At 43.7% G+C, this 25,880-nt stretch overlaps 1 protein-coding gene across 1 annotated transcript in view; it reads right to left on the bottom strand.

The window, feature by feature from the left end:
• The window catches only part of FAM107B (family with sequence similarity 107 member B), a 184,261-nt gene extending 159,973 nt beyond the window's left edge, over nucleotides 1-24,288 (bottom strand). Inside the window, exon 1 of the mRNA XM_069458985.1 lies at nucleotides 23,878-24,288. Within this exon, the coding sequence (XP_069315086.1) occupies nucleotides 23,878-24,288 (411 nt within the window). The remainder of the gene's footprint in view (nucleotides 1-23,877) is intronic.
• Between the last annotated feature and the right edge of the window lie 1,592 nt (nucleotides 24,289-25,880).

Genomic DNA, 25,880 nt, shown 5'->3' on the forward strand with positions numbered 1-25,880 from the left:
CCCTTCCACCATGGCTTCCTCATCCACACACCTGCAGCCTCTCCCCACATGGTGTCTCATCCCCGGGGGTCCCACCTTGTGGTTTAGACTTTTCCCAGGATGGTGGTCTCAGGGTAGTTATACTTCTAACATGCAGGGTGGCTCCTAAAAGACCAAAGTAAAAGCTGCCTGCCCTCCCGAGGCTGGGCCCAGAAATAGAAGAGCATTACTTTTATTATACTCTGTCATGCCAAGCAATCACAGAGTGGCCTAGAGTCACAAGGAGGGGAGGCAGTGACAGGAGTGCTAATCTGCCATGGTGCCCGACCTCAGGACCTGGCCAGAAAGGGCCCAGTGAACTGCTGGGTTTGGGGAAGTTGGAATGACCCAGGACATAGACTATACCCATCCTCTGGGTGGGGCAGGCTCTGTGGGCAGACTCCGCAGTTGTAGGGGGAGGACAAGTTGGTTGCCCAGCAACTGTGATCCATCCAGCTTCCTTCTGCCAAAAGGATCTGGGAGAACTTTACTTCCTCAGCCCACGGTCCACGGGGTTTGGGTAGAGGTTGATTTTACCCTAGGAGCACACGGTTTGGGCCTGATCAATCATTATCCATGGCTGGCACATAGCAGGTGTTCGCTGTGAATGAATTAACTAATTACTTAATAAAGGAAAAATATCTCATTCCCCCAGGCCACGAGGATTGTTTCAGGGATGGATACATGATTCAAATTGTAGGATTTTTGCTAGAACAACCAGAAAGAGATATTCTCCTTATGCTAAACTTGGAGTCATAGGCATGCAATCTCAGGGCCAATGAGAGACACCATGAGGTAAACTCCTGTAAGAGACTAAAGCTAACCCAGGAAAAAAGAAGGCTGGGAGGTGAAAAGAGCAAGACAGAGTCCTGATGACACCATCTGATATCCACCTGTGCTTAAAATGAGTCTGTCCTCTGGACCATTCAGCTGAAAAGCAAAAATCCAAACACTGACAACATCAAATGCTGGTGAGAATATGGAGCAACAGGAACTCTCATTCATTCCCTGTGGGAAGACAAAGCAGTACAGCCACTTTGGAACACAGCCTGGCAGTTTCTCACACAGTTAAACATGGGCTTTCCACATGATCCAGCAATCTCGCTCCTTCATACTTACCCAAATGAGCTGAAAACTCACATTCCCACAAAAACTTGCACGTGAATGTTTATAGCAGCTTTATGCAGAATCACCAAAACTTGGAAGCAACCAAGATGTCCTTCAATAAGTGAATGGATAAACATATTGTGGTACATCCAGATAATGGACTATGATTCAGGTATGATAAATGAGCTATCAAGGCACAAAAAGACATGAAGGAACCCCAAATGCATATGGCTAAGTGAATTAGAAGCCAATCCGAAAGAGCTACATACTGTTTGAGTCCAACTATATGACATTCTGGAAAATGCAAAACTGTACAGATAATAAAATGAGCTGTGGTTACCAGAAGTTCAAGGGGAGGGAGGGAGGAATAAGTGGGCCATAGAGGATTTTTAGGGCAGTGAAACTGTTCTGTAGGATACTGTAGTGGTAAATACATGACATTATGCACACGTGGAAACCCATAGAAACTATACAGTACACAGAATGAGCCTAATGTAAGCTATGGGCTTTAGTAAATACCACTGTAGCAGTAGTGGTTCATCAATTGTGACAAATGTACCACACCAATACAAGATATCAAAAATGGGGAAAACTGTGAAGGGGGGAGGGGACATGGAGTGGAGGGGTATATGGAGACTTTCTGTATTTTCCACCCAATTTTCCTGGAAATCTGAAAACTTTCTAAAAAATAGAATCTATTAAAAAAGAGCTAGACAGAGTTCTGATGACATCATTTATCATACAGCTATGCTTAAAAATAATCTGTCCCCTGGAATATTCAGCTGCAAGTCAATGCATTCTCTTTTAAGCTTAAGCAAGCTTGGGTTCATTTTCTGTCACTTGTGGTCAAAAATGTCCTGAAAGGTCTTGAGAGGAAATCCAGTTGGTGGCTGGGAAATGACATGTGAAGACTATAAGAGGACTCACTTAAGCCCTGAGAATAAACCACAGAGGATTATTCTAGCAGGCAGCACTAGGATGAGGCTCCCCATGGCTTTGGTAGTCAGAGACGCGGCAGGCAATATGGCAGCCAGAATGGAGGTACCAGGTGAGGGTCCGGAGGCAGCACTCTGGGCTAGAGAAAGGGGAATGGAAAGAGTGAGGCAGAGGCTGAGATACTGAACAGATTGTCAAGACAATGTGGCCCAGGGAACAAGGCAAAACCAGATATCAAGAAATGGTTAAGGCTTGGAGTGTCAGACTAGTGTTGCGTAAAGCCCACCATCTGGAAGCAGAGGGAGAGTGACCCTGCAAGCAGGGATTGTGTGCCCCACCTGAGAGCAAGGAGGGAGGAGGGCAGGAGAGAAACCCCACGTTTTAGGCCAGACCAAGCATCCTCTGAGATCACTGCGCTGGCCCACAAAGACGTCTTGGAGGGAAAGTAGTGCCGAGTGGAGAAAGGTGCGAATCTCTGCATCTCCAGGAGGGACGAAGGGCACCCTCTGCCCCACCAAACACAGAATCCAGGTCTGAGCCCTGAGGAGAGTCTGTTTTAAATACTGTTCTTGAAAAATCATCAATTCCTTCAAACTCAGGCACCAGCACGATTTTTTTTCTAATGTTGCACATGACAAGATGGTGTTATTCTTCCTTTCCTCTTCTTTCCACACATAAGCCCTCAACTTTCTGAATGCATTTTGCCCATGAATTAACAAGCGCTACAGAATCATCTGCAGGTGACGTCATAACTGTTTCTCCAAAGAGGCCTGCAGATCAGCCCTGGGCTCAGTGTGTAGTTTGGCGTCATACAATGCCAACAAAGTGCATTATCGATGCTGCTTGTGTTAACAATTAAGAACACTCTCTCAAGGCAACCAAACTCATCCTCTTTTCCTTGGCTTTGGTTTAATGAGTGGATGGTCATATTGAGAGAGCTAGGTGAAACAGCCTACCAATCCCCTCATCCACCCAAAAAAAAAAAAAAAACCAAGCCCAAGAAATATAAAGCCACATGTACCCAGTACGACAGAGTAAGGTGGGCAGGATGATTCGAAGTGAAGCTGTAGCTTAACAGAACAAAAGAAAGTTCTAGAAGCTCTTCAAATTTAGGAACCAAGCGTTCTGAGGGGCTTCCCAGGGAGCTTCGGAGGGTGATGAGGAGCTCTGAGCCCCAGCAGTTATGCTGTTTTACCTGCTTTCTGTTTTGGGGTTCCAAATAAGATTTCCTTTGAAAAGGAAGTTTCACTGATTTTCCTTAAAAAGCAAAAATCAAAAGCTATGAAAACCACTTCCCAAGACAAATAAGAATAAAGACACATGGTTCCTAAGATTCAGGGACAAAGAGAAGCCCCCTTGGCCATGGTGTCTCTCTTTGAGCCACCAGGAGGGCTGGCATCATGACCGTCCGCTCCTTCTTTAACTTCTGCTACCCGTCTAGTGAGAGTTAAGAAAAGCTGACCTGAACCGGATTCATCTTCAGGGCTTTGCTCCCATGTCAGCTCGCAGTGAAGCCTACTCCAGCCAGACCATTTAACATGTCAATCGCGTGTCACCTAATAGGCATCCCCAGTCTCCCTACGTACCCTCCTTCTTCCTTTATTCCTTGGCATTTTGTCACTAACATACTGCACTATTTATGTATTTATTATAGCCCCACCCCCGGGAGAATCTGAGCTGAACGATGTCAGCAATCATTGCCTGTTTTGCTCACTAATGAACTGAAAATGGTGCCTGGAGTATGGTAGGTGCTTCCTAGATATTTGCTAAATGCTGGATAAGTTATTTCTCTTTTCCTCCTTGGCTGATATAAGGAAAGAGAATGAGAAAAGGAACAGTAAATTGCATGCATTCAAAGGTAGGTATCTGCCCTGGTAAAAGGAGGCTGGAAAGGTAGTAATGGCCAGGTTTTAGCAATTCCGCCATGGACGCACCATCGCCCCTTAGCTCCTGCCCTGTCTGGCTCCTTCTCCTTCATGATCAAACTCCCTGAAGAACAGCCTACACTCCTTATCTCCACTGTGGAACCTTCCCTGGCTCCTGCACTCGCTGTGATCCTCCGGGTCACCACTCTGTTGGAACAGCTCTCCTAAAGGTCACCAATGACATCTTTCTACCAATACCAAATGCGCACTCCTTAGTCTCTGTGTTTCTTGATCATTCTACTTCCTTCTCCTTAAAGCCCTCTCTTACTTTGGCTTTCACACACTTCTGGTTTTCTTCCTGCCTCTGCTATGACCTTTCCCAGTTCTGTCACAGGTCCCTTGACTCTGTTCTTTAAATGACCATGACTCAAGCCTGTGTGGTGTCCTTGGACCTCCATCCTCTGTTCGCACTACAGAGCCTCGCTAAGTGATATCAGCCACTTCCACGACTTCGAGGATGGCCAAGATGTTGAAGGTCTCCAACCTCTGTCTCCAGCTTAGGGAACTTTCCTGAAATTCAGATCGTCATGTCTCTCTGCCCCAGCTGTCTCCACTCCAATGCCTCACAGCCCCCTCAAACTCAGTATTTCCAAAAATCAAACACGTCCTCTCCTCCAAATCTGTGACAACACTGTACACTTAATTGTCCAAGCTGTCAAGCTATAACTCATCTGAAAGTTCTCCAGCTCTTATAAATCCCACACTTCATCAGTTACCACATGCTGCCAACTCTATCTCCAAAACATCTCTTAAATTATATCATTGTTGAATCTCTCTGTCATTATTTCTCCCCTAGATTCCTGTAGTTAACTTCCTAACTGGTCTCTTTACCTTCAGTCTTGTCCCTTGCAATTTATTTCCCATGATAAAGTGATGTTTCTAAAATGATTTGCCTTGAATTTCCCCAATGATTCTCCACAATCTCCAATATAAAAATCCTAACTCCTCAGTAAGGCATGCAAAGCTTTTATGATTTGTCTGTGTCTGTCCCTCCATCCCTCAGCCCCACCAGGTTCCTCCTTGCAACCACGTGTGGCCACAGTGAAGTTCTTCTTCCTGAAACATACTCACCATCCTCTGTCCCCCAGAGATTCCTACTTAACCTTCAAGATTGAATTTGCATGTCACCTCCTCTGATGGGGTAGCTCAATGCATACTTCTGTCAAAGCACTTACTATACTATTCTTATTCTGTTTACTAGTCTATCTTCCCAACTAGATTATGGGCTACTTGAGAAAAAGGTCATCGTCTTTTATATGTATATTCCCAGATGTAATCACAGTATCTGGCTGTTAAAAAATGCTCCATAAATGTTTGTTGAATGAATGACCATCCCCAAGCTGGGAACTGGTACATGAAGGTCAAGGTGAGATCTAACAGAGTGTAGTGGACATCTGTCATTATTTTTTAGCCACCCCGTATCTGAACCTTCTTCCAATGTCAAGGAAACTGCTCACTTTGAGTTGGAGACAGAGCCCACCTCCCACTGCAGATGCTAAAGATATCAGTCCTCTATCCCCATCTGTCTTGCATCTGTGGCAGTGGCTGTCACCTGACTTCCTACAGCCAGAGCCATGCCCTCCCCGAACACTGAATGAGAAGCCAGCAATTTAAGGCAGAGGAACTGGAAACAATGGCCAATAAGCAAATTCACATTCCTGGGCCAGCAACGGGAGAGGTACAAGTGTCCCCAGCCAGCAGAACCGGAGGATTTGGCTGCAGCATCTGTTGCTCACAACTACAAACCCTGACCGATCCCCAGAGGTTTCAAAGGTACAGCATTTAACCGAGATGTAGCACAAAGAAAACCAGGTAAAATTCCAGGGCCCTCAAAGCCTCAGCGGTCCCAAACGGGACAATGTGGCCTGCTTGCTTGAGAGCCAACTGGCCTGGATTTTACCCCTGTCCTTCCTTCAAGCAGGGTGTAAGAATAGATCTGATTATACCTTTGGGATCTAGAGTAACTTTCCTTTAAGAAAAGAAAAAAAAAATCTGGAATGGTTGTCACGGAGTCCAAGCCTGCGTGTTCTGTGTTGTGCTCAGCGTTCAGCACCAGATGAGACGTATTAAAGGGCGGCGAGAGAGCTGCAGTGTGGTCCAGCCCTTCTGGAAAGGATGAATCGCCGAGGTGGAATGGCTGTGTTTGTAAGCCAGGGAACGATGCCACGAAGAAGAAACAAAAGCCCAGACTGTGTGATCTGCCAGGCTCTTGAGAGCCAGCTTGTCTAAGGCCCTGGAGCCTGAGGGACACTCCGAGGGGGGTGTCCCTGGGGGCTGTCTGAACTTTCCCTCCCATGTGCTCCAACGTGCTGCTGGCTCCGCACCCCCAGCGAGGTCCTCCCTCCCCAGCCCCTCACAATCAACGTGGCTTCGAGACCCCAGTGCCTCCTCCCTTCTTCCTGGTTCCAATCTACTCTGCAGATCAAAGCTAGGCTGTGAGCAAGTTCATCTGTTTAGTAAAACACATATTTCATCATATAATAATGTCCCCTGGCTGCAGCATCCTTACTCCTCGGTGAAATGAATAATGTAACAGCCTTATTAGAACCGAGGCATGACCAAAGTTTGCTACCCAGCCACGGCGAGGTGTTCACCAGGATGCAAAGCGAGCGAGTGGGACGGGAGTTGCTACGAGGCACATGACTTCACCTGGACCGTGTGTCACCATTGGCTCCTTCCATCCCAGGCAGCAGAGGCAGTGAGAGCCCATTCCTCCCAATGGCATCCTCCCTCCTGTCCTGCCGAGTCCCTAAAATTGCCAGCATCCATGTCCTTTGAGATAAGGCATAATTCCAAGACCATGTTACGCCAACGCAAATGTGTCCTGGGTGGAATCGTGAACAGCCAGGAACATATCCACAGAGTAGACCTCAAGGGGATGAAACCAAAAGATTTCATCTTGGCTTTGTATTTTTTTGCATGGAGGAGGGGATTGGTAGGCTATTTCACCTAGCTCTCGCAACATGACCATCCGCTCATTAAACCAAAGACAGGGAAGAGGGAAGGAAAGAAAGGTCCAATTCCATCTGGGAACACCCAGGGAGCCCATCATGGTGGAGGCACGTCAGGGTCAGGGCTTAAGGCACTTGGGAACTCCAAGAGAAGGGAGTGAGTAGCTCCAGAGAGGAGAACACCTAGAAAAAACCACCTGGGGCCAGGCCAAGCTAGGATGAAACCCATTGGTGGCATTCCCAAGGCTCTAGTTCACCAATGTCTTCTAAAGGTGTCCTCCCCAGACGAGTACTGACTGTGGCTGGAGCCAAGACCTGGGACACAGGGTGTCTTGGAAACCAAGGAGGCCGCATCATACTAAAAAGGCATAACAATGGAATTCCCCAGAAACACGTTTTTAAAGCACTGCAAAGCCATCAATGGCAAAAATATGCAGGTCTATGAAAAGTACAAACATAGCAAGCTATTTTACTGATACTGTACCGTGGACATCGTGGAGCTGTAGGACCCGAAATCTAGCCCTTAGACCCAGGCAGCCAGGGCCTCTGTCCACAGCACTTTGCTCGAGAGAACCCCACTCAGAGCATCCTCAAGGCCAGGGGACGTGCCCAACCAGCACCTCTGCCCCTTGTAGACTGAGCTCCAGGTGCTAGGGACCCAGTGATTCCCTGATCAAACTCCTCCAGATGGGGCCTTCTTCCTGGGGTCTGTGCTCCTGGTGGACCCCCTGCAGGTATACACAGCTCTAGCCAGGAAGGGGGCTCAGGAGTGGCTCCTTCGGGAGGGAGGGGACAGAGAGGGGACCTGCAGGCTGCAGGATACATGGGCATGTGCTAGAGGCCTCTCAAGGTGTCAGGCAGAGTTGGGGGCGGCACAAGCCCTGGGCTTTTCCACTCTTGCACTAGTCCCACTGCTATTCGGAGCAGGTCAGCCTCAGGCATTGTTTCTGCGTCAGCACATCCGTGAAGGGACTGGCCCCATCTGCTGCCGACATCCGCTAGGTGACGAGGGGTGGCCCCAGCTGGGCAGATGGGCTCTGCACATCTGTGTCCTCTCTTCCTTCTTAGGGTCCCTGGGGAGAGGCAGAGTCCGAACACAAAGACCCCACCCTGGCCTCCCCAAAGAGAATGCTCCAACACAAACCCACCAATGCGAATTTCTAAAGGACCTCTCTTTGCTTTCAAAACTAGAGGGCATTTGGGGGAAACACTCTCTGTTTGTACAGTTTGCAATACGTGGCCCTTGTCCTGCAAGGGACTGAGGATGCATATTGTATGAGGGAAAATGCCTAGAATGGGTAATTTTTATCAGCCCTAGTGTAATTTCAATAAGCTATAAGTGTTCCCAAAGTACAAAGCTAACCGCACGAAGTTTCTAGTTCGAAAGCTATTTATGACATTCCCAAAAAGGTGGTAAAAAGAGTGGTAATAGATCACAGTGAACAGACACACGCATAATGCACACATGCACACATACACACAAACACATGTGTACACACACATGCACACAAACACGCATGCACAACAGCACACATATAAAAAGTTTTTATGGCCATCCATTTCCTAATAAAACAAGCTCCACCATTCGCTCCTAACCAGACAGCAATGGTGACCAGGAGTCATGAATGGGAGCATAAAATTCTACGAAAACAAAGCCCTAGAGATTTAAGAAATACATTCTCCCTCACTAGCCTCACACCTTCATCATGGGCAGGTCTTCCTCAGACTTGCTGATGCTTTGGCAAGATTCACAATATGCAGGAAGAACCCCAAGCTTTATAAGAGAGCCACTTAACTCCAATGGTGAAACAGAGTTCTTCTCTTTTAGTTTTCCTCAGATCTATGTTATATGTCTTACGTGTGCATGGGTAGAAAGCAAATAAGGGAAAGGAATGGAATAAAAAAGTGAGGGTAAATATTTAAACGACTGACTGCCTTTTCTGTTGACTCCAATGTTTCAATTCCCATCTACTCTTCAATGGCAAAGAGAAATTTTACTGCTTCTCAAAGAAGGGAAAAAAATATGCTTAACTTTTCCATTTCCATAACTACAGAAAGTATTTTGTGATTTGTTTTCCCACATTTCAACATCCTCCTCCCTGATATAAAATATAATGAATGCAATGGCTAAAAAAATCACCTTGAATTCAACTAACCAACTTTTCATAGCACAGATGAAATTTTTTAAAAGGAAAAATGAATGCAAGGAATTTCTGAAATCCATATGAATGCGTCATTGTGTGTCCCCTGAACCCCTTGTGCCCCTCCCCTTGCTGAAAAGCAACATACTATGTACAGGACTGTCTCACTTCCAGCTGGAGTAGGATCTGGCTTGACTAGTCCAGGCAGATGTTGTCTCATTCCCTTGGACACAAGGAAAATTAGAGAAAGTCCACAACTTGCTTTATGGTTGGGAAGGAAATTGTCTCTCTCCCAGCTGAACAAGTATGTGAACACGCAAAGCTGGAAGAACCACTGGGAACCCATGTAGCCTCTTCAAGGAGCTGACGCCAGGAAAGCAGAGGTCACATGGCAAGAGCTGGTCTTCGGTGCCACCTTCAAGCCACTGTATCAAGCCACTAACTCTGGACTTTTCAGTAATAAAGCTGTACTTTCCTTAATGGTTTGAGTCGTGATTTCTGGCACTAAGATGCAAATGCACCTTGCCAGATACAACGTGTCTGCCAAGTCTCTGCAAACACAGATAACTTTACTTTTCTTAGGGAAATCCATTACATACTGCAAACTGACAAACCTCTTTCCTTTCAAAATTATTCAGTCAAAGACGAAACACAGATCTGGGGAAATGAAAAACACTTCTGAACACCAAAGCTTGGATTTGATTCCTAACTACAGATCTGAGGTCATCTCTGCTTTCCAGGGCCAGGGCGTGAGTTAAGAGCTATTTTGGTGGCAATGTAATGTAGCTGACAACATTTTCACTGCCAGGGGAAAGCATGTTTTGGAGGAATAGAAACTTGGAAACCAACCATCTGAACCAAGTCAGCAAACATATAGGTTTCATGACTTGACACTTCTGTGGAGTGTTGAACACCAACGAGGGTCAGAATTAAGCTTAAAATGATTCAGTGGTCCTGGAGAAATTTATTTTGAGCATGAGCATGTCACAGTAGGTAAGAGGCCAGGATTGGGTCCAGGAGAATAGAGCTACCAGCAAAAGAATCAAAAGTCACTCAGATCCCTCAAGCAAAGGCTCTGTAGTCACAAAGCTACGGTGTCATCCTCCAAAATCCTTTTGATCAATTCCCTTATAACTGCTCTCTCTAGAAAGCACACCATCAATTCCTGTTTCATCCATTCCTCCCCAGAGAACACCTTTTCACTTCTGAAACTCTCTAGCACAAAATCCTTAACGACAGGGTGTTCATATTTTTAAGATGAGGAAGAAAAGCATTCAGGATACTGAATTATCTTGAAAGACTCAGAATTTTAGAGTCGAATGGGACGTCACTACCTTAGGAATGTCTTATCTGTACCCCATCCCCAAATTTCCAGAAGAGTAAAATTAGGCTCTGAAAGTTTAAAGAGATGAGCTCAAGATCCACTTAACAAGTGGGTGGGAGAGGAGAGCTCAGGTCTTCTGATCCCAAAATCCAAAAAATATATTTGTTTATGTGTCTCACTCTCCACTAGACTGTGAGAAATTTAAGGACAGGGGCTCTTTTTCTTTTATCTATTATGATTAGCACCTAGAACAATGCCTGGCACATAGAAGGCACTTAATAAATGTTTACTGAATAAATTAAAGACTGAATCAATAAAATCAAAATCAGGTGAGAACTTTATGGTTTGGGGCATTTATATATTCGTAGCATTTAATCTTCATTTAGTATTGTAAATATTTTTGTGGTCCATTCACTACTCTAGAAATTGATGGAAATAATTTAATTCTCTTGTCAGACTGGGACAAGTAGTTTTACCTGTCAACTTGGCTAGGTCAGAGTACCCAGATATTTAATCAAACACTAATCTGGGTGTCGCTGTGAAAGAGTTTTGTAGAGGTAGTTAACATCCACAATGAGTTGACTTTAAGTAAAGGAGATATGGGCTCCAAAATTGCATGGGTCAATTCCTTAAAATCTCTCTCTCCTCTCATTCTCCCTCTCTTTTGACACACACATACACTGACCCTAACACACACACACATATTCTGTTGATACTGTTTCTTGGGAGATCCTGGCTGGATAAACTATTCAATGAGCCACACAGAGCTAGTCCAAAATTTCCTTGATGAAAGTTGAGAGATCGGGCCGGGCGTGGTGGCTCACGCCTGTAATCCTAGCGCTCTGGGAGGCCGAGGTGGGCGGATCGTTGGAGCTCAGGAGTTCAAGACCAGCCTGAGCAAGAGCGAGACCCCATCTCTACTAAAAATAGAAAGAAATTATATGGACAGCTAAAAATATATATAGAAAAAATTAGCCGGGCATGGTGGCTCATGCCTGTAGTCCCAGCTACTCGGGAGGCTGAGACAGGAGGATCGCTTGAGCTCAGGAGTTTGAGGTTGCTGTGAGCTAGGCTGACGCCACGGCACTCACTCTAGCCTGGGCAACAGAGTGAGACTCTGTCTCAAAAAAAAAAAAAAAAAAAAAAGAAAGTTGAGAGATCGAAAGGCATTCTGTGGGCTACAAGAAACCACTGCCTGGTGACTTCTACAGGGAGGTGGTGAGGTGTGAATGAGACCTCAAAACTGCAACGTCATGTAGTGAATCCAGAGAGGCAATCTCCAGTAGCCAAGGAAAAAATGTCACCTGTGAGGATTTCTTAAAGCAAGCAGAGTCATTTCCTGATAATGTCCATGGTAAAGGAAAAATAAGGTCTCCAGATAAAAGCATTTGGTTGGAATCAACTCCAGGAAAGGACGGATAAAACCCTTCTGCCTTTTTCTTCCTTATTCTCTACACAAAACCATCTGGGTTTTACTTTCTTGGGGAAGCAAGTCATGGAGCTTGAAGGTGAGTTTTGAAAGATTTCCAGTTAGTCACCAAGTATGATATAGAACTATACTTTTGAGACTAATATTTGAAGGGTGTCACTGATTCTATTTGCACGGTAGGAGGAGAAAATAAATCCACCTACAGTGCTGATGGGCAGGGCCACTTTTGTTTCACATTTCAAAGGAGATTTGACAAGGCATGACTTATGGATTGTGAAAGAGTCATTTAAAAACCCTCAGTGCATCATGGAAACTTCCTTTTCCCTTCTTGACTCTGTTCTGCCATTGACTAGACGGCAGAATGGGCAGGAATCCTTCACACCTGGTAATGGGAACTGTTTTCCTTATGGATCTTAGAAAAATGTTGAGGATCAAAGAACAATCAAGGAACTGTCGTGTGATGTTGGCTGGGAGTTTTCACAGCAACACCGTCTGCTGTGAAAGTTCTCAGATCCCTGCGTTGGTAACTTCTCCTGTCTCCATGGGGTGGATCAGTGCTTCTCAATCTTGGTTGCACATTAGAATCTCTGGCGGGAGCTTTTTAAAAACGCTGATGCCACGGTCCCATCTCTCACCAATTCAATGCCAATTTCTGGGGTGTTAGCATTAGTATTGGCAATTTTCTTAAAACTCCCCAAGTGATGGTGGAGCACCCGAGAGCAGGGCAGGGCTTGGGCGCATCTGCAGGGGCTGGGGGTGGAGCGTGGCCCAGGCTGCCTTAGATGCCCAGCTGGGGTCCCTGGGTGGAGCGGGTGCCAGTGGGCCAGCCCCTGGGGAAGTGCGGAGCAGGAAACTGTCACCTGCAGTTAAAAGTCTGGGCGGGGCTGCTCACAGACATTCTCAGTTAGGTGAAAGGAAAACAACAAAAAAATGCCAGCAAATGGATTTAAAAAAAAAAAAATCTTTGTTCTTTAAACACTTCCATGTCAACACTCTCTTTGTGCCTAATCATATAGCCTCTGCTCTGTCCCCTGCGATGTCACCCTTTTCTGACACCATCTCCAACACCTAATTCCGGTTTGGCGCCCTCTCCTGGGCTCACCTGGAACTTGGGGCTCACCTCGGTGAAAGCACTACCCCATGTCTGTTTCCGTGCCTGACTCCCCCACTGGCTCCTTTTGTCTTTTTGTCTATTACGATTCCCTCCTAGAACAATGCCTGGCACAGAGAAGGCGCTTAAGAAATGTTTATTGAATAAATGAAAGGATGTTCAAAATCAGGGGCAGAAGTTTATGGCATAGAGCCTTCATGTATTCTCATTTTATCTTTGCTTAGTACCGCCAGTATCTTTGGGATCCATTCATTATTCTAAAACCTGATAGAAATAATTTAAGACCACACTGGGGGTCGGGTCCAAGATAATTTTTTTTCCTTGAAGAATGAACTGTGTATTACTCAGATTTGAGACAGAAGACCCAGGAAATTTTATTTGCAAGTGAACTCAGCCAGAGGAAGCAGTTTCCTTTCACCTGTCTTCCTCACCCATTGCCTTTTTTTTTTTTTTTTTTTTTTTTTTTTTTGAGACAGAGTATCGCTCTGTCCCCCTACCCCGCAGCTAGAGGGCAGTGGTGTCAGCACAGCTCACTGCAACCTCAAACTCCTGGGCTCAAGCGATCCTCCTGCCTCAGCCTCCAGAGTGGCTGGAACTACAGGTGCTCCCCACCATGCCAGGCTAATTTTTCTATTTTCAGTAGACACAGAGTCTGGCTCTTTCTCAGGCTGGTCTCGAACTCCTGGCCTCAAACGATCCTCCCGCCTCGGCCTCCCTGAATGCTAAGATTATAGGCATGAGCCACTGCACCTGGCCTGTCACTGAAATTTCTTGCATGACAAACATCTAACCTCTTTATGCTTCAGTTTTTCTATTTGCAAAATCCGGATAATAGCTTTTATGATTCTAGTACGGTGCTGGAAAGAATGACTGCTTATGCAGAACTTTAAGCATTACAGGGGAAAATATAAAATATTAATAACACAAATAATGATACCATTAAAGTAGGAACAGAAGAAAACAAAGGGAAACATTTGCCTCATTACTCTCTGTGACTTTAATAGCACGCGGAGAAGCATATAAATGATATTGTTCACATTAATGAGACACCTAGCTATACTAAGGACATTGCCAGGAATGGTTTTGCACATTTTTACAATTCTGCCTTTACAATGCTTTTGGATGAATTTTTTTCCTGATTTGCAGAGAACTCAATATCGCAAAGATGTTCTTAAGTGATCTGATTTAAGTATGAAGGATATGATCTTGCACGCAATGGGTTACTATCTAAATTTGAGAGCAAAGCCAAAGACATATATTATAGTTAAACTGGAGAGTGTTTAATGAGAAAAACATAATTTGGTTTAATGAGGATCACATAACTTCAAATAAAATGTTTAGCAGGTTATTTCTTTTGTGCTTACTCAGTAATTAGTGTGAAGTCTAACTTTGAAGTTTTAGAGTAGGAATTCATGTCTAAGGTCAACAAACTTTGATGGGGGCCTAAAACGTGTTGTTTTAGGGGCTTGGGATGCTTCGAAGATAAAAGCACTGGTTTTGCCTTTGAGTGGCTACAAGAGCCAGGCACACAAGCAGCTGCAATATAAGGGAATAAATGCTAAGATGGCATTTTATATTTATCTCATCTCTGTAGTTTATTGTTAAAAGCATTTGTAAAATTACGCACAGTTTTATTTTCCTACATCAGGGCTTATTTTTAAGTGAGATAATCCACCCACATATTCTTGAAGTTTGAGTAGGATTTTGTTTCTAACAGCTAAAAGCATCCTAAGTGATACAAGGAGGAGGTTTGGGAGGAAAGATAGTTCATTTCTGAATACATTGAATTTGAGATGGCTATGAGATCACCTAGAGCCTTCCCAGGGATAACTGGGTCTATCATTGGAAAACAAACTTGTTCTGATAGTTTTTAGCTAATTAAAATACTTAAGTGTAAGCACAATGAGCGTCTATACTCTAAGGATAGTTAGTTGCACTTGAAGTGGTTCCATGCCATCATCAGAGACCCAGGCTCTTTCTTGCCTTCTGCCGTCACCTCTAGATGGTTTTTATTTGAAGGCTTGTGTTCTCATGCTCATGGGATGGTGACTGTAGCATCCAGCAACTCATCCTCACTCAACAATATCCAAAGGCCAAATTTGAGCACCTTCTTCCTTGTGTTCCTTCTCGAGAGCAAAGAAAGTTTTGGAGTCTACACTCATCAGTGGTTAGTTAGTGTTTGAAGGCCCCTAATCAGTAGCCTGCACCCAGAGGTGGCTACAGGAAGTATTTCCAATGAGCCTAGCTAAGTCTGACCAGGAGGGCTTGTGCATTAGCATAAGAGATTTGGGACATAATTTTTGCATTTGTGCAATGAATGGTATTCAAAGGACATGACAGACTGGCATCTTTGCCTTTGCAAAATGAAGGCTAAGAATGTGGCCAGTTCAGAAGTCCAACTCCTTTACAAAAGCATCCTGGATCTTGAACCTCATTTGGTCCTGGAGCCAAAATTAACAGAGGATTCCTTTACCCCATTTGACTAGAAGGCGTGCTGGTTTTGCCATTAGAATACTGTTGTATTCCTATCTATTATCTTATTCAGGCAAGGAGCTGCTATTTAAAAGGACAGAATCTGGGGACTTCTTCCAGTATACAGGACCAGGGAATGTGACTCTTTATGTGCCTGCTTGCCACCAGATGTTTGTACTTGTGGCAGAATTCATGCGAGACATTCTTTATTGTAACATATCACCAGAGAGCAAGCCACGGGCGGGCATACATACAGCCCTCATGAGCCTCTAATTGCTGGAAGCTACCAATATTTCCTGGACAGCTTCAAATGGTCGAAATAACTCAGATTAATATGCCACTACACTAAGTTACTTCTCCCTACAGACATTCAAGTCCTGTGCATCCTAGTCACATGGGTTCAGGCAGACACTCTGCCAAAAGGACTGTGCTTCCTACAGACAGGACTTCTGGAGTCCTTGGGAAAGGCTCGGGAGCGAGAGGCATCTGGGAAACCCATCGTCTCACGACGTACCAGGGTCTATCCGGCTGGTCTTCTGGATCCATCACTGTTTCATGTATGCATCCCCTGAGGAGCCCAGCTTGGTCAAAAAGGAAAACAATTTCCAGATAAGAGAGGAATTATTACTGGTTAGGGGTACACGTGTTGCTGCCCCCATTTTAGAGCATCCCTAGACAGGATCCCCCTTTATTCTGCCTCTGTATATGTGATTTTCTCGCGCCACGATTCATGGGCAGAAGCATGGCTCGCAGTTCCTGGTGGCCAGCACCTCGCCGTCTCTACTGCCTCCTGTCTTCCTGCCTTAAGTTAGGACACCAGAAAGCGGATCGATCGGTGAGAGTGATTTTACAAAAGAGATAACTTTGAAGCAACTCTAAGTATCCATCTAAGACGTTTGAACTTGTATAAGACCATGCATTGTTTTATATCACAAATAAAACCTTTCAGTTTTTCAAGCCAGCTCATCATTTGCAAATTGCATTGCATTCCTTACAATTAATAGTAAATTACAGAAGACACACCTTACTATGCTTTTTTGTTGAGATTTGATGTTTGAAGTTACAGGACCTGACTCTCCCCCTGCAGGTAGCTCATTTGAGGGGGAATTTCTCCATTACAATGGATAATCAAGTCATGCCTCTATGCTCAGGTTCTAACAGTCGCCTGACTTGTCATTATCCACTTAACTGAATGTGGGCTACACACAAACCAACTTTCCACAACGAGATCATAAACACCTCCCATAGCACCTTCCATGCCCTTTGTGGAGGATCCTCCTTCCTCTAATTGCCTAAAATTTCCAGCCTCTCACCTCCCCTGGTGCGGAATTACAAAACCAAGTGTGTCAACCTCATATTGGAAAAAGTGTTAACTTGCTGAGCTATATTTTCTTTGGAAAGGAGGAACTGTGAGTGGAAAACTCAAGGCAGTTCAGATCAGGTTAACCATGTCCTTGGCTGGAAAAAAAAAAATCCCTGATTTCCCATGATTGATATAGCACATTCATTCATCCAGCCTCTGTGGTTCCTGGAACATAAGAAATTTTAAAGTTTCCAGCATACCCGGCGAGTGGAATAGTGGAATTATCTTTTTGAACTGAAACACAACTCTACAGGCTATTTCATCAAGAGAATAGAAATTCCAACTATACAAACGCAGGTATTTTGGGGAAGTGGGTCTTTGTCAATGAATTGGAATCTCTTGGGTGGCTCTTTGGTTAGACACTCTAGGTCACTGCCTACAAACAAAGTAAACCCTACTCTTTTATTCACTATCTGTGAAAATTGAGGGTAAAGGAACAACTAGGTCACAGGCAGATTGCTAGATTCTCTCTGACGAGCTGGAAATAGGTGCTGCTCAAATATATGGGCCAATCTCTTCCCTTTGTACCTTTCTCCCTTCAATATATCAATATCTACTTAGAGGATATTTGTCATTTCTAACTGAATGATAAATGCAGTGGTAACCTCACTTGAAAACTGGTGCTTTTAAATTTGATTAAATTATACGCCCACCTTTTATTTATTAGCTTGGAATATAGTATATGGCCCTGAATGCTGAATTATCTGAAAAGTGTGCATTTTTTGCCATCCTCTGTCTGCAGTCTTTCATGGATGGTTTCCAATAGCCAAAGCTGTACGGTGTAAATTTTCATGGTTTTATGAGGGCTGTTCATTTTATTTCATTCTAAGAGAAGCCAAGAAGCTGCCTCTCTCTTTTCCGGTTGGGATGCAACTGAATCTCCAGCTTGGAAAATTCTTGACTGAGGATACAGGGTATATCATGCACGATCATGCTTAACGTCTTTTGGAAATAGAAACCAGGAATAAAAAATGATCAGGGTTTAAAGGGAATGAGACTGGATTCTTACCAGCTCATTCAGATATCCTTCTTGTTTGGGGAGGGAGGGATGTATAATGATTTTGCTCAGAAGCATAACAAGGAACTAAAAAACTAACATTTGACTGCATGGATTTGTAAGTTGCTTTCTATTAAAAAATATTTATGTCAAATCATCTGTTCAGCAGAGAGCTTCACCAATAGGGTAATTGTTTTTATAGATAGGCTAGAATTATGTTGTTTTCCATTTGGGCCCATGGAAAAGAAAAGGAAGATTTTATTCTAAAGAAATGCAAGAAAAATTGGTTTGTACCAGAAAATAGAAATGCAGCCCAGCAGAGCTGCCCCAGGGATGCCATTAAATAAGGGGGATGTAGGGTGCAAATGGGATATGGGATGTGATGATTATATATGAGTTTCTAAGCAGCACTGTCTGCTACAGATGGTACCCCCAAGTCTTGACTGCAAGACAACTTCAACATGTTGAAAATAAAAATCAATATGTTGAATGAGATCAGTTGCCTACAGAGGTGAACACTTCCAAGAGCTCTTCTGCTAATAAGTATCCCAGGAATCTCTCAAACACCAAATTCCAATGAACATGGCCTTGCTATAGCTCTTCAAGATAGCATGGCTGGAATCGGATTCGAACCAACGAAGCTGAAACTCAGTTCATTGAATGATCCCAAGTGTTGACAAAGACTGTGCCAAGAAAACAGGAAGGATGGGCACGGAGCCTAGACAAGGACAGCAAATAAGAGCGTATTTAGCGATTTGTAGTGTGAGTTCTGCAATGCCCGTGGAACTCATTCTCTGACCTGTTGACCTGGGCTTCCCAGGCTGCTGGGAGGGTTATCATTGGAGTGGTAATGGATCAGATGCTTAACCCCACTGAGTCCTAGCTTCCCCATCAGTGAGCACAGCAGCAGGTGAGTGCAGAGAAGTAAAGGGAGATACTTTGGGGAAAAGAGAGTGTTTTCAAGAAATGGTGTTGGGAAAATTGGATGTCTACATGCAAAAGAATGCAGTTGGACACTTACTTTATGCTGTCTACAAAAACTAACTCAAAATACATCAAAGACCTAGATGTAAAAGCTAAAACTACAAAACTTTTAGAAGAAAACATAAGGAAACCGTCATGACATTCAATTTCTTGGATATGATACCAAAACTACAGGCAACAAAGGAAAAAATAGATAAACTGGACTCCATCAAAATTTAAAACTTCTGTGTATTCAAAGGATGCTATCAACAGAGTGAAAAGGCAGCCCATAGAATGGGAGAAAATATTTGCAAACCATATATTTGATAAAGGGCTAATATCCAGACTCTATAAAGAACTCCTACAACTTAACAACAAAAATCCTATGCTTGAAAAATGGGCAAAGGTTTGGAATAGACATTTCTCCAAAGAAGATACACAAATGGTCAAATGCTGAGTCCGTGGAAAGGTGCTCAACCTTACTAATCATCAGGGAAGTGCAAATCAAAACCAGAATGAGATACCACTTCGCACCCATTAGGATGACTATTATCAAAAAGAAATAAACAAACAAACAAAAACAGAAAACAAGAGTTGACATGGATGTGGAGAAACTGGAACCCATAAGCATTGCTAGTAGGAATGTAAAGTGGCGCAGACACTGTGGAAAACAATGTGTCAATTTCTCAAAAAATTAAACATAAAATTACCATATGATCCCACAATGCCACTTCTGGGTATGTACCCAAAAGAATTGAAAGCAGAGTCTTGAAGAGAATTTGTTCACTCATGTTCACAGCAGCACTATTCACAATAGCCAAAAGGTGGAAATGACCTCAATGATTGAATAGGTAGCCAAAATGCAGGGTGTGCATGCCATAGACTATTATTCAGCCTCGAAAAGGAAGGAAATTTGGACCCAGGCTACGACATGGATGGACCTTGAGGACACCATGCTAAGTGACATAAGCCAGACAGAAAAGGGCAAATACCATATGATTCCACTTATATGAGGTCCCCACAGTAGTCAGATTCATAGCGACAGAAAGTGGAACGGTGGCTGTCAAGGGCTGGAGGGAAAAGGGAGCGTGGAGTCATTGTGTAATGGGTGCAGCATTCCAGTTAGAGAAGATGAAAAAGTTCTGGACATGGACAGTGGGAACGGTTGTGCGACAAAGGGAATGTACTTAATGCCATAGAACTGTACACTCAAAAATAGTTAAAATGGTAAATTCTGTGTTATGTGTATTTCACTGTAATAAAAGGCACATAGCTCTCCCTCCTCTGAGTCCATGCTTTCCAACAAATTTTTGGTTCTCATTTCTCTTTACTTGTGATTTTCTACTGGGGAGAATACAGGACTCAGTCAGTTGGTTCTCAGAGCTTCCCACTCCGCAGGCATTCTGAGTCACACGCCAGGCTCTCGTAAGCTTGGATGTCAAGAGACCATCTCTCAGAGAAAGATGACTGACAAAACTGTTTCCAGACAGCAACGCTGAGGCCTCAGCCCTAGAAAGCAGTGACCACCTGAGCTTGTGACTCTTCACCCAGGCCACCGCTGGGGTGCTGGGGATGGCTTGATTACCACGTCTCTGCTTAATTGCAGAACCAGCCCATTGCAGAAAGCAATGCAGTTGTCAACTCCAAGATGAGCCCTGCTCTCCTTCATTTCTAGACAATTGACTGTTTGTTCAAATACTCCGGAATGATTTCCCAAACCACAATTCCCATCCCTTTCTGCGTCTGGCTGGCTACTCTCAGTTGAAGTAAGAACTAGATGAAAACTTACGACTGCTGTAGGAAGACTTGCTCAAACTACCAGCGTGTGAACTGTATCTTTCTCACACTGCTACATTATTGACAGAGAGAAAGGAGAAAACGCACCACTCAACAAGGAAGGGTGCGGTGCTGGGTCAGACATGCAATTATAATAAAATAAGGTCAAAACCCTTCTCCATATATTCCAGCCTCCTCTGTCTTCTCAAGGCTGAGGAGGGAGTCTACTGTGTTCTTAGGACATGCATTGCTAACCCACAAGCCTTCTCAAACTGCATTGGTACTGCCAGTTTACTCAATTGTATCTTGCACCAGAATGTGAGGAACCTCAATCACCCAGTGCTTCCCCAGGGCGAGCGCTGTCCTCACCAAGTAAGAGCACAATACTACTGGCTAAAAAAATAAAAACAAAACAGCGATGCTATTGTATTTCACTGACTCTAAGATTCCATCAATTATAAGACACTTCAATTGCACGATCACTAAGTAGGAAAAAAAAGTATAGAAGGTGCTAGCAATGATAAAACATATCCCCATTTTAGGGTTGTTATCACCTTGATTTCAGGCCTCAAGCAGGGAAGAGATGACCACAAAAACGTGAAAGACTAATCGGTATCACTTTTTAAATACAGACAAACGCACCTATATTTCCACACAACAAAAATATTTCATTTTTGCTTAGTTCACTTGGCTTCATTACCTCAAACTTTTCCTCTCCAACCAGCCGTTATTTCACATTTAAATGAGCTCTGATCTTTTCTGAACACCAGGTAACTAAAGATGGATAGAGAAATCTGTCCCCATTTCTGAGCTATAATTATGTTCTGAGGCTGAACTTAAAAAAAAAAAAAAAAGTTGTAATTATTTGTGGGTTCTACCCAGTCAGTTTAAATGATGAAAATCAGTGCATCCGAAAGGGAAATATTTTTGCTGCCAGGCAAGATTGTAACAAAAGCATCTCATCCATCATGTGCGGAGGGGAACGTGCCACTGCAAAATTACTTGGAAATGACAAATCTGGGCTGTCCTATGGCACTTTTAATCACAAGATCTCAAAGCAACGGCCATGCTGTTGTCAACAAAGCTTTGTCCTTAGCACGAGGCAAAATGGAAAATATCCCTTTCTGTGTTGTTCTACACTATGACGCTATGATGGGAAAAGGTTAAGTGAATGAATAAGTAACAAATAATTATCTACATATATGCACTTACATATAAATAGATACACACAAATATATATGGAATTTAAATATGATTGCATACCAAGTGAGATCGAGTATGAATATTTGATTGTAAATCCTCAAACATAATTAATTAGTAGTAGAAACATATTATAATTCAGAGGATGGACTTGGGGAGAATCAAACAGAACTGGGCTCCAATCTTGTCTCTGCCACGTCCTGTCTTTGTGTCCTTGGGCAAGTGTCTCACCCTCTCTAAGTGTCAATGTCCTCCTCTGTAAAATGGGATCATAAGACTATGCCCCTCACTGTCACCAGCATTTGATGAGATATTCAGTGGAAAGCACTTCGAAGAATGGCTGGGGGACCCCAAGTGCTCTGTACAGGTTAGCTCTTGGCATTGGGACTAGAATACATGTCCCTAAACCGTGCTCACAGAATGCCCTCTTCCTGAACACCCTGGCACTTAATTAATGCCAGTGTTTTCATTCCATCACGCCCAGTCTGGTCTGACTCCCCTCCCCATCCAGTTTGGACCCTGCAGTCACCTGCCACATGTGCTGTCCCGCACGGTCCCTCCCATCTCATCTTCCTGCTGTTTCTGTCTGGATTGTTCCAATGGCCTCTCCATTCCACCCTTCCCGACTCTAATCCATCCTACGCTCTAGTCCACCCATGACTTGGCTCCTGCCAAGTGAACGGTAACTGCCGATGTTGCCCCCGTCTGTGTCATTGGTTCTATTTGAATACATGTCCTTGCCTTGAGCCTTATGTCACCTATGCCTCTCAGACAGAAGGATAACATCAAATCAACCCTTCATCCTTGCTGCTGTCCTCAGTAACATGAGGTGGGTCTTGGGTTGCTAGAATTTCTACCCAACAGAAAGTCTTCCGGCTCATTAAAATGGTACATCCTTGGTTCCTTGAATATCCAACAAATGTAAACTTGGCCATGAATTCTAATCAGCTAACTACAGTACTACTAAAAATATCTTAATGTGGATGTGGCTATACCCTGAAAATCAAACAACGAATGTTTTGGGTTTTGTTGATTGGTTTTGGGTTTTGATTTAGTGGTGCAAAAAAAATTAGTTATTACAATAACAGAGGACTTGGCAAAAACCTCTGACTAATTTTAGAAGGATGCAGATAACAGAGCTTCAATCATTAAATATAAACCTGCAGAGTAACAAATGAAACTATTTTTTAAATTATGTTTTAACCCCATCTTTACTGTTTGGCAGTTTTCATTGCTAATGAGGCCTCTCAGATTCAAGCCAGCAAGTCGGACCAAAAAATGATTTGTTAAACTAGATGAGAAAAAAAATGATTTTTTAAAAATCAGAATATCTTAGTAATAGATCCCTCAAAGCTTCTCAGCTCTTTAAGTCTGGTCCTAAGCTACTTGGCCACGATAGCAAAAAAAAAAAAAAGCTAAAGAGATATCTTCAGAGTACAGTGCCTCTCCAAGTTGGAATTACAAGAAACTTTGAAATAACTGTGCATCTCCATCCAATAGGAATATTCAACAATTATAATTCAATAATGTCAGAAAAAAGGAGAAAGAAAATACATAAATAACCCAAGATGCTACCTTTTAAAGCAGCAGCATCATTTTTTCAAATAACTTCCTCCTCTTACCTTCAACTCTCAGAAAATTATCACAAAAACACATATTATGAATAGTTTTATAGGACAGTTCCTTTCTGTACTGCTATGCACACATTGATCAGTGTTTCCAAATTTTCCCATGTGATTCATTTTAAGTAGAGGCAATTTCTTAAATTCTATGATCAAATTTTTCCTATTACGGATTTTCATATACATAAATTTACAGATCAGGAAAAAAAAAAGAAGAAAGAAAGAAAAAAATGCTTTCCCAGACTATATTACTCCTAATCTTTTACTGAACCATTGTTGGCTCCAAGGCACCACAGCCAGTTAATTCAAGGTCAATTTTGGCCATTGCTGTGGCTCCAGTGCTTATTGTGGTTTTCTCCCTCCACATCTTTCCAGAACATTCTGAGAAGGAAAAGGCTTTCTACACCAGTGAGCGTTCCTCAGAATGTCTTATTCAATCATAAGGTTACACGAGTCTGTTTGCTGAAGCATCGTCCCAAGGGCCGAACCTCTCATCGAGCTCCACCCCTTATAGACTAAGGGCATCGGGAACACTCACTCACCTTCGGCATGTCAATAATGGACGGTCTGGGGATGGAAGTCTGAAAAGTAACTGCTTCACCGTCCCCTGCGTCACCCAGGGACCCGGGCAGGTCCTCGGGCGTCTCAGCAGGCTGGGCAGCAGCGCGGTCACTTGCATCCCGACTCGCGCTGCCATTTCTCTCCGCGCGGGTGCTGGAATCTCGCCTTTTCCCTGGAGCTCCTTCTGCTCTCGGGTGACCTGGGTGTCTGCCCGCTCTGGCCACGGGCTGAACATAGACGGTGGCATGAGTGTCAGCCGTGCTGGGCTGCTCAAAGGGAGCGTTCTCCCTCGTGTTCCCGAAACAGGCGAGCAGAGCTGAGCACGGAAACGGATGCATCCTCCTAGACGGCGCTTTCAGGGTTTTGGTGAGCCTCGCTTTCCACGTGGACATGGCCTGCAGCGAAACATTGCACAGTTCAAAGGGGAAAAGGAAATTTTTCCAAGCGTCCAGATCACCTCCAGTTCCCTTACAGAAACAACTTCCTTGCCTCAAGAGAAGGAGCTTCTACTGACTGTCCCTAAATAGAAGTTGAGGAGTTGCAAGACCATCCACCCAAAAATCACTCAGCAGCGAGGTCCCCTTCCCGAGCATCCATCTCGGGCGATTTCGCGCTCTTCCTCTCTTAATGCTGTCAGTGGCTACAGAAAGCTGTCTGCGAGGTATGTGGTTGGCTCGGGTTACGGTCCCCAGGCAGGGCAGACGCGTCAGTGTAAGGTAGTGCCTGTCAATAGACGGCTGTTTCAGATTACCTTGGAGGCATAATGTAGCATCATAATGTAGCATGATAGCATCCGCCATAATAGCGTCCGCCCGTGTATCAATAACATCATAACGCCAGCAAAACCTTCTTTGGTTACCCCATTCAAATATTTATTCCCCCAAACAAAACAGAAACGACCCAGTTCTCCATCACAAACGAAGACCCCTAGAGGGGCCACGACCCTAGCAGCTGTTTCATTATTAAAATAGGAGGTAGACTGGAATCTTTCCTCTGGAGCGATATCCCTGTTTGAGTTCCATGTCACAGGAACTTTCCCGAATCCTCCCCCCAAACAAGCGTCCTGGTTTCAGAATCCGTACTGCTCAGTCTGATAACCATCAGTGGGTCTTTGTTAATTTTTTTACTATGCGTGCTAAGTTCTTGATTAGTTTTCAACCACACCAAGAAGAAAAAAGAGCCCCATTTTAACAATTATCATTATGTATTACGTTATTATTTGATGGTATTATGTAGGTGTGAAGGAGTAGTCTATCTATCTACAGTATATATTACCTAATTTCAGAAAGTAACCCGTTTTTGAACATAGCTCTTCTATTTCTCAATGCATGAATATGTGAATGGTAAAAAAATAAGAATAAATTAAAATTATATTCTAACACAATTCAAAATCGAGATTTTTTTTTTTCCTTAGCCAAGCATCTGCTAGGAGTGTTACAGAAACATAACACTGTAATGGTTTTACCATTAATAGTGACTTTTGGGTCAAGATTTCAGGGCATGTTACCCACTCTAAGTTATCTGGTTGCTCTCTCTTTTCATTTAATGTTAAGATGTGTTCCTAAACCCAGACAGGTGGTAATTATTATGGCACTCATCTCCATTTTACAGAGGTAGAAACAGATTCTTTGAAATTTCAGGTGACTTAGGCGAGATTGGGCCACTGAGAAAGGCTGGTTAGAAGTCCAGGAGCCCTGCTGTCCTATCTGGTCTCTAAGTCTCATTCAATCTGACAATCTCTTACTGATGTCACAGCTATACTGGAAAAATGGCTCTAAATGGGCAGTCACAGCTACAACACACAGAGGCAGACACAGCTTGCAAAAGAGTGGATATAGCATCAAATGCACACATCATCTTAGTCTTCACCAAAATTTAGAAGGAGAATATAGAAAGTTGCCATTTATTGAGAGGTTACCATGTAGCAGGCCCTGTGCCTGGGGTTGGCAGCACATGCTCCTTTCAATGCCCAAGTGCAAGAAGT

This window comes from Eulemur rufifrons, chromosome 25 (assembly GCF_041146395.1).
Source record: "Eulemur rufifrons isolate Redbay chromosome 25, OSU_ERuf_1, whole genome shotgun sequence".
NCBI lineage: Eukaryota > Metazoa > Chordata > Mammalia > Primates > Lemuridae > Eulemur > Eulemur rufifrons.